The sequence below is a fragment of the Pithys albifrons genome, chromosome 3 (genome assembly GCF_047495875.1).
Source record: "Pithys albifrons albifrons isolate INPA30051 chromosome 3, PitAlb_v1, whole genome shotgun sequence".
NCBI lineage: Eukaryota > Metazoa > Chordata > Aves > Passeriformes > Thamnophilidae > Pithys > Pithys albifrons.
The window spans coordinates 72,679,995-72,697,195 of NC_092460.1; the positions used below are offsets into that span (position 1 = coordinate 72,679,995).

General features: G+C 42.5%; 1 protein-coding gene across 1 annotated transcript in view; it reads right to left on the reverse strand.

Annotated features, from left to right (window-relative positions):
• The window catches only part of PDZRN4 (PDZ domain containing ring finger 4), a 235,610-nt gene extending 223,242 nt beyond the window's left edge, over window positions 1-12,368 (reverse strand). The window contains exons 1-3 of the mRNA XM_071549986.1: window positions 11,763-12,368; window positions 9,349-9,435; window positions 5,254-5,358 (exon numbers count right to left, since the gene is read on the reverse strand). Of these exons, the coding sequence (XP_071406087.1) occupies window positions 5,254-5,358; window positions 9,349-9,435; window positions 11,763-12,368 (798 nt within the window). The remainder of the gene's footprint in view (window positions 1-5,253; window positions 5,359-9,348; window positions 9,436-11,762) is intronic.
• Between the last annotated feature and the right edge of the window lie 4,833 nt (window positions 12,369-17,201).

A 17,201-nucleotide genomic window follows, 5' to 3' on the forward strand; every position in this document is an offset into this window, starting at 1 on the left:
CCATTGAACTGAAGCCATGCACAGATCTGGTCTCACCTGATTTTGAAAATTTTTTTGGACAGATGAAAGACTTCAGATGTCCAAAAACCGATACTCCAACAAGCGAGGGAGAGGTGAAAATATGCTACAGACATTTCTAAGCCTATGGCATAACTAATTTATTATGTCAGAGTCGTTCAGCTTAATTACGAGTTGCCTAATCATTGCAGGTGCTAAACCTGGTTACCTGCAACAAAACATTATGAATTTGTTACATATTTAAGAGAATATACCTAAGGTTACTTTTGGGGATATTTAGATACACTGAATTCACACCACTAAAATTAGCTATTTTAAGTTTTCTTAGCTACTAGACAGATCTTGCAAGCCACATCTGGTGCAGCTTTGGTTCAAAGTCATCCCAAATCTTTTAGCTCTGATCCCAGCAAGACATTTTAAAACTCACTACTTCTACAGACATAATCTGACAGTGGAGATACTTAGCCAAATAAACATGACTAGTATCAAAGATTTTGCTTAAGCAACATAGTGAGTGCAATGACAGAAACATGCAGAAGATAAAACACCACAGGGCTGACACACAGCACAGTCAGCAGTCTGGCAATAGTTAAAAAAGTTTCTGTGTAGGCGCTTAGCAGATGTAAGTTATTCTGCCAGGATAAGCCTTAAGACTTCATCTTTATTGAAACTGTCTTTGCTGACATGTGCTTGAAAGCCATTGTGCAAGTACTCTCCAAAAAAAGTGAACAGAACAAAGGGAAACATGGAATAAGGGATGAAGTCTTATTTATTATCTACTTCTGGAGCTCCGGCTGCATAAACAAAATATACACAGTCATGGTATATATATGCATGCATCTCATTTTTCAAAGACAAAGATCCCAGATTAAAAATGTTTTCCTTTCCCTTCTCCATCATGCCTACTTCTTAGCCATGAAATTAATGAGAATCAACTGACTAAAATGCAGAAGGTCCAATATTCTCATTTCACTTGAGAGTAAAAGAACAGAAGCCTTTTCCTTGCAGCGCGAAGAACAGAAAAATCACTTGAGCCTCTCTGATGACGATGTGCTTACAGTTCCACATATGAATATCTTATTTTCAGACTGAGCCCTTTTTATTTGCACACAAGGTTTTTATTTGGCAAACATACCTTGGCAATGGAAATTAGCAGTTGCTCTTTTCCCTCAAATTGATAAAATATTGCTCTTTCTAAGGAAAAGAAAAATGAATAAATCAGGAATTCCATAGGATTGCAAATTCTGTCCTGGTCATGTATTTAATGTACAACACTGAAATCAAAAGGTAAAATCAGCATATCCCACTTTAGTAATTCAACAGTATTTTGCAAGACACTGTAACTTACAGAATGGAAGAGGAGATGAGAAAAATCAGTCACTGGGGGGTGGAGGGGGTTCCCTAAAGTTGGGCTCCAAAGTAGAGGAAATGACATACCAATTTCTGTAAAATTTAATATCACACAAAGAAAAAGCAACTCAAAGCAAGCGTAAAGAACTAGTTCTGAATGACTTATTAACTAGGCATTAACTACTATGCCTGGAGCTCTGGTGTCACACTTACGTGAAGCTGAACTGATTGCAAATTCAGGGTCAAATTTTCCTCCATATGGAAAGAGCTACTTCCAGTGTTAACTGTTCAGATTTATAAATATGGATAAAAAAATAGCAGCAGGTATAACACTTCTGTGTATCAGTAACACTGCCAAGGATCATAACTGTTTTATGCTGCCTTGAGGAGGCAATTAGCAGAAACAAAGATGAGCGATGAACTTATTCAGTAAGAAAGATTAGCATGCAGAGGAGATGAACTGATGTTGAGCTATACAGCTGTGAACCATTTTAAACATACTTTGTATTTTCTCCCAGCAGCAACCAGAATTCTTTGAACCAGCACAGACTAATAGATGGTCCTGTGCACAGCTTTCTACTCCTGATGGGGATTCATAGGCAGGGTGGAAATGAAGAAGACAGAGATCCAAAAGTTAGAGGTCTGGTAGGTTTATACCACTGCTCATATTGAAGGCTTTCACGTTGTGAGTCTCAAACACCAATGCTGCATCTCATTTTATGAGATGCTTTTTATAGCATGTGAACAGTGTTTAGTCCTGGAACACATAATGCACTGTGTCAATTTAGGAAGCTAGATTTTTGCATAAAGGCTTCTGAAAGCAGCAGAAGACCATGCCATCTAGAAGAACCTGCTATGTAGAAGTAATTCATGAGGAAGGGGTTCTCCTTGATGAACAAGTAATGATCATTTGGAGCTTGTATTAGGACTCCTGGAAGTACATATCACCAATCTGCTTGTGCACATTGCTGTCCCAGGTCAGTTTTACACTGTCTAAACAAGTAATTTTTTCACAGAATAGTTAACTTTGAATAGAGAGGGCCACACTGTTCCTGAAATCTCTTCTTCAGAACAGTGAAAATGATCAGCAAGGGTCCTCTGACCATCCCCTGTGAAGAGCTGTAGTTCCTTGCCACAGGGTACCTGGGGCTCTCATCCTTCACCTCACCCTGTCAGCCTCACCTACCACCACCCTGCCAGCCCATAGGTGTTTGTTTCAGCTTTCAGGTCATCAGGCACAAAATATGCTCGGCTGAAGGTAAAGCCCAAAATAAAAACCAACCTTTTTCAAATGGAAGTGTCAGAGTCTCTATGGCCTGGGCACATTGATCTCAAAACGCTCCAGTAACCCAACTCATTTGTGTGGCATTTTTACACTTGGAATAAATACCTTAAGAAAGGGATCTGATTTCTCCCATTGGCATCTTTCCAAATACTCTTAACAATTATTTGGCAATGTTGCTGTCATAATGACAGCTATAAAGCAAAAAGCAATACTACTTAAGTCTGCAAGCCTTGGCGCACAATTCCACCTGCCAATGTCATAGGACTATGAAATCCATTTGATGTACTAGTTTACCTATGAGATGGTCATCTGAAATATGCACCACTCCCTGTAGTCAGCCACACACAGTTAATAATTGTTAAATGTGATAAACCACAGAAACAAATTACCTTCTTTATTTTGCAACATCTTGAGAAGAGATTTCCTCCTGATCTAACAGGATAGTGTTTTCCATTATCCCATCAGATACACGTTGCTAGAAACACCCTGAGCATCACACTACCAAACAAATTACTTCAGCTATTAAGGGCTCTTCAAACACCATCACTTCTTTTGCTCTTGATTATTGAAGAACGGTCTCAAAATAACACCCATCAGATCAGATCACCAAATAAGTGAAAAGCAAGCAATAATAAGTCTCACTTCTGATCAGCTTCTCACCAAAACTCACATTCCATGTATCTGACAATATTTTTGAATTAGTTACAGCATCCAGATTATTCCCTCACAGCAAAAGCTTTCATATTGATCCTTCACAACCAACCACAGCAGCGTTGGGCAGGGCATACTACTGCAAGAAGACATCAATAGCTATGCACGGGCAATGAAAAATTCAATGTTCTGACTCAAGTTGCTTCCTGTATCTAGCATGTATCTTGCATTTCTTTTAGAAAGTCTAAATGTTATTATTTCTCCTCCTCTATTCGGTTTGATCTGACAAATGTTGAAACACTGAAACATTTAGTAAAATATTTGGCCTAACCCTGAACACTTCAAGGCCTGCCTGAATACAAAGCATTATATAGAAAGCTATTGCATATTAATATGGCAAAAAGGGTGCTCCATTCAGATCTCTTTGAATACTTAAACTAGACTGGACCACATAGGACTGAATTCTGTTTCAGTATGATTTTATGCAGCCAGAGTTTTTCAGCAGATAAAAATCAAGCATCGGTTATGGTGGCATTTTCAGAAATGACCTCATGTTTAATTAATGCTGGTTTGTGACTTTATTCTTCCTTTCTCCAAAAACACTCCACTTTGTCTTAAAAATCAAGGCACTGTAAAAGCACAATAAAATAAGTCAGGAAGTGTTGAGCCAATGCACGAAACCATATAGCTGATTAGTCTGTAAAAAAACCCAATCCAATATGCTAAGTGAAATAGTAATGTCAGAAGAAAATAGATTTTTACAGCATAAGGCTGTTGTTACAAAAAAAAATTTGGATGTGAAAGCTTTTGAATACCTTGGGGAGGTCCTACGCTGCAAATTCAGTTCTGCTCAGCCCACTTGGTTTCTACTAAAGATATATGTATCTGCCAGGTAAGAAAATGTATTAATTTGATTTCACACACTGCTCTAGGCTCCCAACATCAAGAGCAATGCCATCATCCAAACATTCTTAGCTTATCTTTCTACTCCTGAACAGTAATATAATGCAAGACACCAGCAGCAGCTCTCTGCATTTGTCTTCCAATACACTTATTTCATGTCTTTGTTCAAGCACCCATCCAACTGGCAAGTTCACACCATACACATAAGCCTCCCCTAAACGTCCAAGGCTGGAATGACATGGCCTAAACAAACCCAGCAGCTAGTGGTATGTGCTGTCACTCAGAGCTGCATTAGAGCTGTGATATGAAATCCATTTTGACAGCACCCTAAGGAGCCTATTATGGTCACTGCTTGAAACTGTTCCCTTGAGTCTTCTCACAGGACTAGGTACAGTTACACATGTAGGCTAAACAGCAACCTATTCTTCCGAGTTACTGATATTTTTTATTGTTTATACTTTTTTATGGGAAAAACTGCATACAAAGCAGGAAGAACATTAAATTTCCATGCTAGCACATGCTAGCATGACCATGAATGAGATATGTTGGTCCTGGTGAGAACAATGAATGACCTTCTTCTGATCACACAGCAGAAAGTGCTTCCTCTAATTGCTCAAGAGGGTTCACAGGAATGCTTGCCAGCACAGCTTCTATGCTGTGTCCCAGAGTCACAACAGTAATACTTATTACACAGGACAAAATCAGTTTCACTAAACCTGCAAATTTCAAGTCATTTGCTTGCCTTCTTCTCAACTTAATGCAAAGAAACTCAAAATGCCTCTCTTGCTTGTTATTTAAGCATCAACACTTTTGTTTTGCTTAGATCAGCTTAATCCCAACATCAATAAAAATAAATTTATTACTTGTTGGAAAAATCCATCGTGTGTCTTCAATTCTAAGAAATGTTCAAGCAGTTCAATGTACAAGAATCATGTTCAGACACAGCAAAAGAAGAAAATTACAACATACTTAGTGTAAAAACCATAAAATCCTTTATTAATCTGATAATATGACAGACTAATCCACTGGTGTGGGTTTTTTCTTACCTCAATAATCTTGTCATGAATTTGCAGGCCTTCTGCTTTGTCTGCAGGTCCATTTTCCAAAATTCTTGACACATAAATTCCCTCAGCAGATTCCTCCTGATCATTCTGTACCAGGTAATAGGGAAGTTGCAAAAAGAGTCACATTAGTGCAAGAAATGAGACACTACTAAAATCAGCAGCAATGAAAAACATAAATTCACTTTACTTTTCTAGCTAAGAATTAAGCTCCTCGGGATTTTTATTTTTCTTTTTTTAAACTGTTTAACACAAAGTAGTCATTAATCAACAGGACAGAATTAATGAGCTATTCCAGCAATTTTTGTAAGATTATCCATTTACTTCTGGTTATTTTAGTCTAAAGACACAGGGTGCAATGGTAATCCGATCCCAGCTAAAACACTTTGAGCAAACCTCAGACTTCACAGCAGGCACTGACTACCACACAAACATACACAGAGGAAGATACACATAAAAATGGATACACAAGTGGTTCTCTCAGGAAAGGGCTCTTGCAGTACTGCTGCTTGAAAGTTTCTTTACCACATTTGAAAATAAAGCTCCAAGGAACAAAGTGTCATTAGTTTTCTGAGTAACAGTGATAGGATTTGGTTGAAAGTGGTTAACCTCATAAATCCTATTCACATGGGAGATTGAGAACCTGCTCAACTATGAAGTATGTGCAGATTCAGCTGTGGACAAAAAGAGAACCCATTTCCAGTTGATCTCTAGACATCACTAAGTACAACTCACATAAGGTCGAATTTAAAACAGAAAAGTTATCTATCACAGCTGCAACAATATAACTGATGTTGCTGCACATCCTGGAATTACTTTATTTCATCAAATGATAGATAAGAGTAGTTTTAAATAATTATTATTAAAGAAATAATGCCAAGCTGACACTGCCTACTTAAGGGCTTTTAAGTGTTTATAAAATAATAATCTAGATAGCAATAAATGAAGGAAACTTTTTCCAGTTGATTTATGCTTTAGATAGCCATTTATATGATACTTATTTTTCTTCTGTGACTGGTGAATCTCTGACCAACAGCACAGTTCATATTCCCCCAGGTGTCTAAGTCTTATACACCCATGGGGAAAACGTGTTACAAATTTTTTAATTAAAAAAATTATAAAGGCATATTTAAAGCATATGTAGCAACAGTCTTGTGGAGAGTCAACAAAGGTAGATTTCAGGTCAATAAATATTTGTTCAACATAACGTTAGTCAAGACTATGATTTCATAAACTCTTTTTTTCTCCTTTGTCACAGAGACTCATAGGTGGCTGGTAAAATGCAAAAGGAAACTTATTAACAGTTCCAACAATATTTTGAAATGGTGAAGAAACAGACCTCCACTCACTTCCGATCTAAGCAGTGAGAAATGAAACTTTGAAAAAAGAAGCATAATAGCCATTAATGAAAATGCAGGAGGGACATGGTTTCTTTTCAGCTTAAGAAAACAAGAAGCTCAATTACAACACCTTCACCCACATAAAATTGTATTTCTTTTCATCAGAAATTTCACTGGCTTTTTCAAGAGCAATGTGTGACCTGTTAGAAAAAAAAGGGTATTTCAGTATTTCATTGGTTGCATGTGCTGGTACCCACCACTGCTCAGGGACAAACACAGCACAAGGCACACTGAGCCCCAGCATCACGTCACACAGACTACACAGGCTGTGCGGCAGCTGTATGGACAGCACACACCTCCCTCCAGCCTGGCTGTGACTGGTGTCCTCCAGGGAAAGTCCTCTCAGCCAGACAGGGCTATGAATCACCTCCCAGAAACACACATATGTGAGGTGAGCCCATTTCTGACAAATTAAAAGACAGGCCTGTGATGAATTGTTCCTTTCCTCGCTGCCTTCCTTCAAGTAGAAGCTGAACAATGGGGAAGCCTATTATGGACTGAAACGAAACACAGCCAACGGGAAGTATGTACGTACATTCCCCAAGACACCAAGAGTCACCTGCTTTCTCATGGAGAAAATGTGCACTGTACTTATAAAACACAAACAACATGTGATGATGAAACACATCCCCATAAAGGTGACTAATAACATTTGATCCCGTCAGATCTCGGAAGCTAAGCAGGGTCAGCCCCGGATTAGTACTTGGATGGGAGACCTCCCGGGAAATGCCAGGTGCTGTAGGTTCTAGTCCTGAGGACTTCACTGGCACTGTCCAAGCTCGCTTGGCCGTGGCAGATGAACCTCAGGACTCAAACAGTGGGGCCAGTTCTGCGCACGCTGAGCCTCACCTAAAATCCACTGCACAGGCTGGAAGGGCACACCCACGTGGGGACAGCCCTTCCCAAATCTTCGTTCTTGAAGCTGAGCCACACACACACTGTTCTGCTCTTCTGCTCCAAGAGCCAACACTTTCAAGGGCACTTTTTCTTTGAATATAGGGAGCACCCTCAGGAACTCTGTCTTGTTACCAAACGATTCCTGTTCCAGAAATTAAGTTTTTGAGCAGAATTTTGTATTTTCAGTATTTGAGTAAACGCAAGCCTTTTTTTCCTGTCCTACCCTTTGGCTCCAGATATGCTGAGTGAGATCTTATAGTGATATCTGGAAAATGCAAATCAAACACCTGTAGTATTCACATTTATCAAAATAAGAATGAAACACAAAAAAATTCCAAACTGAACTTCAAAGACTCAAAAACACCTGACACCCAGCCCTGCCTCACAGCTCCTCCAACTTCTCCTTTTCAAAATACAAGTGTTAATGGAAATCCATGACCATTTCCTTCTCTCCAGTCAGCAGTTCTCTCAAAAAACAGTGCTATGAACCTTTATATATTTATCATTTACCCCTTAAACTTCCAGAATATTAATTCAAAAAGCCTGACAGTTTTTAATATATAAAACTGTTGCAATATACACTGTCAGCACTTAAGTACTTTAAAGAAATTAAACTGTTATCCCAAGAAAACTGAATAAATGCTCCCATTTCCCTGCAGTTTTTTTCTACAGATGTAAATAACAGAAGTCATAATGTAATCCAAACTAAAGACTGTCTGGATTTTATTACTGGTACACTCAAAATAGCAATATAATCAAAGCATGTGTATTTTAACTTGTAGCCACCTAGGGATGTTGTCTCATCCTTCCTCTGGAAAATCTAAGAAACTCTTGCTTTGGATTTACAGTACCAACATCTGATAAGTTCTGGTCTTCATATTTACCCACAGGCAACAGTAATTCTGGAGCACAGACAGTGGACTTAGGCTAATGGGAACAGACTCTTTGGCACCACTAAATATAGCTCTAGAGCAGAAAATTGTCAAACTAATATATAGGGTCCCACTCCCCTTCTCAATAATAGCAAGAGGCTACAATTCTCCCACTTAACGAGAACCTGATCAGTACATAATTATTACCATGCCTTTTTAATCAACTATTAATCTTCCAGTTTAACAGGTTTCTGTACCCTTCATATGTAATGATAGTTCTGATTAATGCTTTGGGAAAGATGAATTAAAAAAAATAGCAAGAAAATTCATGTGCATATTCTAGGTGGGTGTTAGTGACCCTTACACATATTCTGTGGTTTGCAGTAAACTTTTTAAATCTCAGCTGATGAGATTGGATTGATTTAAGATACAGCATCAATGCAAACTGTTTCAATTCACAAAGAAAAAATGGATAGAAGGCATGTGAAAGCAGGACATGTGCTTCAATTATCTGAGTTACACAAGCAAATTTTCTTCTCTCCTTTAAATGAAAAAAAAAAAACAGGCCTGTTTCACACAATTCCAATGGCTTAATCCTGCAACAATGACTCTTATAAATAGTCCCAGAGATTTCCATTGAACAGTCTGCATGAATATTACATGGGAACATCAGCCTAAAATTTTAAAGCAAAAACACTGTGAACATCATTCCTGAAAATGACAATACCCCAATCTTCACAAGATTATGTATTTAAAAAAATAATGCCAATTACATCTGATAATATATAGTTCTCCTGTCTATGGAACTGATTCCATACTTACTGTCATCAAAAGTAACTCTTTAATTAGCAACATTGTATATAATACAAGAAAGTATGGTCAAAATTACCTACAGTTACTTTTCTCATTACCTGATCGGGTCGTCCTCCTATAATATTGAATCCCAAGGTATCATTTTCTCGGTGTAGCATGATCGTTAATGGTTTGGGTTCACCTCCCTAAGAAGAAAGAGGTGAAATGTTGTTAAAGAACACAAACCCAAGACTAAGTTCTTAAATGAGAGCACTAATCTACAAAAGATTTTCAGCTGGAGAATATAGAAGTAAAGGCTTAAATGAAAATTGGGCTGAAAAGACTTGGCAATGGAAATAAAAAAACAAAACAAGGAAAGTCAGGTGTCACTGAAAAGTTAACAAGTAACACCTGATTATCTTCAGATTGCCTTCAGCTGAACAGAAAAAAAAAGTTCAGAGTTTTGGTGCAAGGACTACTCAGTACCACACAAAAATCTCAGACCTCCAAGAGTCTGGAAATCTCTATAAATTATATATATATACAAATACATAAAATATATAAATACAAAAATCTGTCAAAATTTCAAATATTAAACATACAAGTCAAAATACACAGCACTGTAATTTTCAGACCCCAAAGCATACATTTCATAGCAACTTTCATGGAAGACACATAGAAAATAAAAACCAACTCTTCATCCCAAACTTTCACTTCTCTCCAGAAAGCGAGCATCAAAACCACATCTGTAAAGTGTATGGGGTCTTCGGAATAAGGTTCGAAATACAAAGCAAACGCTCAAAAGCAGAAACGGAGTCAAAGTTAAAAATGAAAAAGAGAAACCTTTTCTTTCAGTGGACCAGGTAAATAATTTTGTTTAAAAACCATTTGGAGGCTTTAGCACAGCAAGTTACGTTATTTAACGCTAAAGCCCATATTTAACTAGCTGTGACAGTGACGTGTTTTACTGACTCATGATCTATTTGATTTTAATGAAGTATACTTTTACTCTATTGACAGGTTTCCCCCAAAACTTGCCTTTCATTCGTTCCCTTGCTCTGAAAGGCGGCAGATCCCCGAGCGACAGTTCATACAGCGACACCTCCTGACAGCGCTCAGAAAGGGCAGATGTTCCGCCGCTGCCCAGGAGAAGCGATGCTCCACGCCTACACCCACACCTCCTGCCAGCTCCTTACCGAAAGTCCATTCATCTCTCCTCCCTTCTTCAGTTACCGCTTTCCTTGCATACCCCACACTCCTTTACAGTCTCTGCTGCCCCACTTCACGTGACCTTATTACATCCGCCAAGAGATGAAGCAAATGTACAAGTATCCCTCTCAGATCCAGCAGCTTAAACTTCATGGATTAGCTAACGAAAAGAAACTTAAAAAAAAAATCAAGTCTTCGAACACAAGGTTTCTCAATCACACGAAGACCTGGGAGACCTGTGTTCCTAAGCATGCAGATGTTGTGCGAACAACGTCCCGTTACCCCTTTCCCACACGGCAGTCAGATGCCCAGCACACTACATTGCTTCAGGCGCGAGTTTGGCTTCTCAGACCTTTTCCACTCGAGATTTTGCATCTCAGGATCCGGGAAGATTTGGGTAAAAAGAAAATCTCTTTGTATTAAAACACCCCTCACCGCAGCTGCAACTATCATTGCCTGAGCCTGCACAGTGAGCTTCCAGCAACACTTGAAATCAACCAGCTCCATCACAGCGAGTGAAGCCAGCTCACCGGTACTCTCCGATGGTTTGTTTCACCGAAAGAAACCGAGTCGGTCTCTGAGCAACGCCCTCAGATCCTAACGGAGAGCGCAGCACTGCTCCAGCCTCTGCTATCAAGGGCGATAACTGTCATTCCATTCTACCAAACGACAGCTTTGCTGTCCTTTCATCATCGTTTCCAAAGTTTACGCTCCAGTTTTTTAAGACAACTTCCCAGCTGCTCTAACAAAAGTTAAGAGCCAGCTCCACTCCCCTGAACTGCCGCCAGTCCAGGCTGGAGCAAACTGAGCAGGAAACCAACCGTGTCCTTGCGAGGCGCGGATGCCTGATAGGGACACCCTGCTCGGAGGAACCGGGACCTGGCTGCCGCCTGCCAGTCCAGGAGTGAATCCACCACCCTTCCCGCCCACTCCCCATCCTCTCCGGCCAAGTAAGAGCTCCGACACCGTCGCTGCCAGGCACTGCTGGACTCATCACAGCGCAGGGTTTCGGACACCGAAGGGTGCAGGAAAAGACTGACAAGAAGCGTATCCCCGGTGAGGGCTGGCACGTCCATCTGCCCGAAGGCGGCGAGAGACGAGAAGGGGCGGCTCGCACCGCCCGGGGGATGCACAGCAGGATCGGGCTGGGTCCCGGCACGGACTGCCGTGGTGGTGACTGCCAGTCCCCGGGGACACCGCCTGCACGGTCACTAGGGCCAGTCGACCACAAGTCGGACACGGGGAAAGCAGGTTCAAGGAGAGCACAGCTGGAGGCGCGCAGGCCGGGGAGCGGTGCCCCGTCGATCCCCGCTGTCCTACTCACCTTGCCAGGCTGGCTGCCCGCCAGGTCCCGGGCGATGCTGCTGATGTGGCTCATGTACTGGCCGAACTTCGCCTGGTACCGCCGCGCCGTCAGCTGCACCTCGCTCTGCAGCGTCAACAGCTGCGCCAGCAGCGCCTTCTCCCTCCTGCTCCAGCGCAGGGCTTCCCTCTTCAGCTCGGCACCCGGCTCTGGGGCTCCGCCGCCCCGCAGCTGCCCCGCCGCGCTGCGCCCCGAGAGGCCGGGGGGGTGCCCGCCCCGCGGCTGCGGCTCGGCGGGGCCAGGCGGTCCGTAGCGGCACGCCGCAAGGTGGGCGGGCAGCTCACGCAGCCGCACCGTGCGGCCACAGCCCCGTGGGCTGTAGTCGCACTTGACCTCCAGCTTCTGGACGAGGCTGCGGAGGGGCAGGACGGGGCGCAGTTCGGCGGCCGCCAGCGGCCGGCAGCGCAGCGGGCAGCGGCGGCGCCGCGCCGCCCAGGGCAGCAGGCAGCCGGCGCAGAAAACGTGCCCGCACGGCGTGGACAGCGGCTCCTCCAGCACTCGCCTGCACAGCCCGCACTGCAGCTCCACCGCCACCGGCCCGGCGAACCGCGACGTGTCGAAGCCCATGGCGCGGCCGGGCACCGCGAAACTTTCGACGCTGCGGTCCTGGCCCGGCGCCGCGGGAACCGCTCCCGGCGGGCGGGCGAGCGGCGAGGGGCGGGCGAAGGAGCGGGGCCGCGCCGGGGTAGGCGGGCGGCAACGCCGAGACGGAGATCCCAGCGGCTCCCCCCACCTTCTCGCATTAGCTCGCTCTCCCTGGCGCTACCACCCCACGCCCAGCCCCGGCACCATCTCCGCCCTCCCGGAGCATCCTCGCTGCGCGGCGGGGTGAGGGACCGAGGCGGAAAAACCCACCGTCGCCCAGACCGCGTACCCCGCCCTGCCCCGTGCTGGCACTGTCCCGGCACTAGCCCCAGGTCAAGTTGGGCTGTGGTGGCGGAGGGAGAGAGTTGACAGACTGCGGTGCAGCGAGTCGCTCAGGCTCTGACTGCTGCACAGATGTGCCGGTAAATAACGCGCACGTGTGAGCACGCCTGTTTCATATCGCTTCAAGAGGCTTCCTCCTCTCTTTTCCTCCTGTTCTGGGATATCCGTCGGGGCACAGAATCCTTAAGTCCTCAGTACTAGTGGTGTCTTTGTTCCCACACCACAAAGGAAATACAGTCAGGATAAGAAAATTTCTTGTTGAGCTCCCTTAAACAACAACGTATGTATAAACAACACTTTCACTGAAAGAAAAGCTAAAACGTAGCAAAATCTGGAAAAGCATAGTTAGGATCAATAGTCAGCTTGGATTCTACCCCTCATTGCTGCACAACCCATGACACACTGAAACATGAAACCCCTAACACATTCCCCACATAACTTCACTATTGAAAACACAGGGCCAGATTGCTGCCCCCCAGCGCTGTGAGAAACCTTCTAGAGGAGAGGGCGATGAAGCTTTCTGAGGGGTTTCTTCAGTGGGCTCCCTCACATGTGGATGAGACACCATTACTTTTGGAAAGAATGACAGATTTGGTCTGTCCAGATCCAAATCACAGGCTGTTTTCTGGGATAACTTCTGAGGCAGAGCCAAGGTGTGTCCTCACCAGGTCTGCAATTCCTGCCTCAAACTTTGAATCCCATGAGCATCCCTCTGGGAAAGCCATGAGGGCTTTTGAGACCCACTAATGAATGGTTCTTTTCCATAACTAAGCAGACATCATGGGAGCAATGCAGCAGAGACAAATTCTTTCCCAAAGCAAGAAAGAAAACTCTGCACATTAAACTCTGCCTCTAGAACTGTACCTGGGATGGCAGATCTGTTACATCTATCCATAATGTACTTAACAAAAGATTGGCAATGCCTCACAAAACATCTACAGACCAAAATATTACTGAAAAGCGCCCTCAACCTACCATTTCTGACTTGCCAAACAGAAATTCAGTTTCTGTTGGATTACCATTATGGCCATAGCATAAATAAGCAAATGAACTGCACTATCAAATAGTCTCTCTCCTTGAAGACAATGCACTATAATACAATATTCTGTTGCAGTACAAAATCACATTCTCTCACACAAAAATGGAAATCAGATACCTGAGTAATTAATTGTCCTTTTCATACCGGTTTTGATCACCTAGCCATTGATTTTAATTCCTTCGCTCATAGGGTTAGAATCAATTTCTTTCTAACTGTTATAGAAAATTATTAAAAAACACTCAATCTTTGAATTTAACCATTTTTTCCCTCATTACTTGTTTATAATGTTTGTTCTGTCCCAGAGTCCTGATGTATCTCCTTTATCTCATTATATGGCCCAGAATTTCCGGTCTGAACACTGGCAGTAATGTCTCCATTCATAAATTAAACTGGGCAGAGAACAGGCCCTGACGCTGGCTCGGGATCTGCTAAACTGGTATTGTCTCTGTTAATCTGCTACTGTGAGGCTTGAAATGGTTTTGGCTAAGACCTATGAGCAGCCTCCCAAACCACAGTCAGGCACTGTGCAAGGGTTGCAGAGGCCAGTCTCAGGAGACAGTTTGGGGCGCTGCCCTGTGTTAGGGGTGCCAGCTTAGGGGCAAGGTTATAAGTCCTTCTGGGGCCCTTGGCACATTTTATTCACCAGGGCAAATGCAGTCAAAGTGATGAGACAGCCAGGTATGGGCCTCAGAGCCTTTAGGCTTCTTTTAGATTAGGTGACTAATTAAACAATGATTTAGGATCCCTGTGGTAGGAGTACTTGAAAAAAACAACATTGTTCTTTCTGGCCCACTTTGGGTGTTGCTGAAATGTCAGGGCACGGGCAAAATGGTTCCAGGCAGTGGCACCCTTTTCTCTGTTTGTGCTGGACTAAGAAATGATCTTTCTTTGCCAGGATGGCAGCACAGGTGACTGTGTTCATAGCAGAAGTAATTTTCAAATATAGCAACCTGTAATACAGACATATTTGTTAAATTCATCCGAAGGTAACAGCTGTCTGCATACCAGACCTCCACGGAAATGGATACACATGGATAAATAAATTCAAACGTTACTGATGTCCTTACATGGGATTATTCCTACAATTAGTACTATTAGTTCCAATATAATCAGGAAATGAAAAACACAATCCTCATACTGTCTTAATTATTCTTAATGAGACAACATAACTATAATTTTTTTCTGCTCCTCTGAGGTCTCAGCACCTACTGCTCCAGGTTTCATAAAGCCACTCCAGTCATGGCTTCAAAGAGGGAAATCCAGTTTTAGGGTGGTGAGGAGAGGCTGAGGAGCACAGGAACAGCAGTGCCTCATGAACATGGGAGACAGCTGTGATAGCATCACAATGGGCATGCACCCAGTCATGGATCAAATAAATGAGCAGTGCCTTGTCTCCAGGTCAGTCCATGTTTTCAGCAGCTTCCACCACCTTCTTTTTTTCTCTGCTTGGTAAGGTAGCAAAAGTAATTTGAAATAGGAAAGCACTTGCTTCCTTTGTCACATGTACCTAGACACACCCCACCCCCCACACACACACAGAGGCACAGGCACGCTTCAAGGAAGGATTTTGGTGGGGGTAACTGCTGCTGAAGCAGTTCTTTATCAGCACAGAAAGCCTGCTGCTCCTGGGCATCAGAGATTGGAGGAAGAGCTACTTCAATTATAAATCAAGGGTCATTTCTGCCCATGGTTTTTATCTCACCCTAAAAGTATCTGCAGTTTAAATGAACTGATGAACTATACAAACTATCAGATTTCCAAATCTGATGAAAGAATATTGAGATAGCAATTACTGCTTTGAAATCCTGAAAGTAACTGTAAGGCTTCAGGCTCCATTGAAGACAATGGGGAAAATCCTATGAACTTTCAACTCATATGTTGGAATAAAACGTGTATTTTTGTATATTTTCCCTCATTTTCATAATAATTTAGCCCTATTATTCACCCATAGGATTTCACAGGAAGGTTCTTTTCCCAGTCACAGTACTAAAACACTGTAACTAAGGTAGAGCCAGGAGGGCTCAGCAACTTCCCTCTGAGAGAAGAATTTAGACCTGAGCATTTGCTATTAAAATCTCTTATTATCAAAAGTCTGGAAAGAATGAATGACATTGCAATTTTGCAAAAGAAATATAAGGATAAAGTTAGCCCATATTACTCATGTTTCATTGTAGAGAATCACCTGAGAAGCTTTTTATCCCACTTTATTTTCAAGTCAACCAGGAAATTTCCTGTACCACAGATTATCATTGAGCATGGTAAGAAAGACTGAGGACAGTCCCTAAGGTGGAGGAATAAAAATAGCCTGAAAGCTGAAATCTGCAAAAGTATTTCCATTCATCAGGTAAGGAAAGAAATCTCAGAAAAACTGCAATCAGTGAAGAAGACTACGTACAGAAAACATTTGTGATCTATGTTGTTCATCGGCGCAAAGACATTATATGGTCTCTGTGTAACTATGTTTGACATCAAAAAATGAACAATCAACTCTGGCCACTAGAAAAATGAGAATAAGTATTAAAAAGCAGTAAGTGGGAGGTCTGGATTTTTGTCCTGGCTCTTTCATCCACTGAATTGCCATAAACAAGCCCTATAATTACTTTGCACTTCATTTACTGCTAATGCTCCACAGCAGAATTCACAGCAGTCAACTCAAGTCCCTGTACAATGCATGTAGCTAACAAAGAGGTCACAGTAAGGCACCTTAGGGCAGTCAGAAGGGAAATCTGTGCCTTCCAATGAAACAAGTGGCAAAAGAACCATTCAAGATGTGCCTGACCTAGGAGGTGTGCTCTGTGGTCACACCCCGTGGACAGAGCCTTGCAGAGAGAGGCGTACAATAGATTATACATGATCTAAGAGTCAATCTGCCCAATTCTTTAACAACCAAATGCTCCTAAGCATGTCTGTTTAGCCTTTTAGGAACGTAACTGGTGGAAATTAATTATGCTATTGGCTTTGGACACCTCCAACAGCTGAACAGTTGTTTTTTTCAGTACATTTTCTCCTGAATTCCTTGGTACAGTGAGGGGTAGATATGAGCACTGAAAGGTCACTTTTCCACACACGTTTTTAACAGAAGATTTTAACACTAAACAGTTGAGAGGGAGGAAAGTGCTCTTCTCCCTGTTTTCAGATGAGGAGATAAATATCTAAAATTCTTTAGAGTCTGGGTCAAAATGGTCTCTGACACACACTAAAAGTGTGAGTCAGAGAAGAAACTGGGACTGTGTGGGGATCGATTTACAATATTTGGAACGGAGAAAATCCTGTCAGAAATGGATTTGTGAAGAAAATGAAGAACCTGCTTCTAATGTTTTAACAACAGATGTTTTTAATGTTGTTTAAATGCACAAAATGGTTTCAATTGTGTTTTTTTGCAAAGTCACTGCTTCTTCTTCCCAGGAGACCTTGTCATCTCAGGGGTCTGGAGG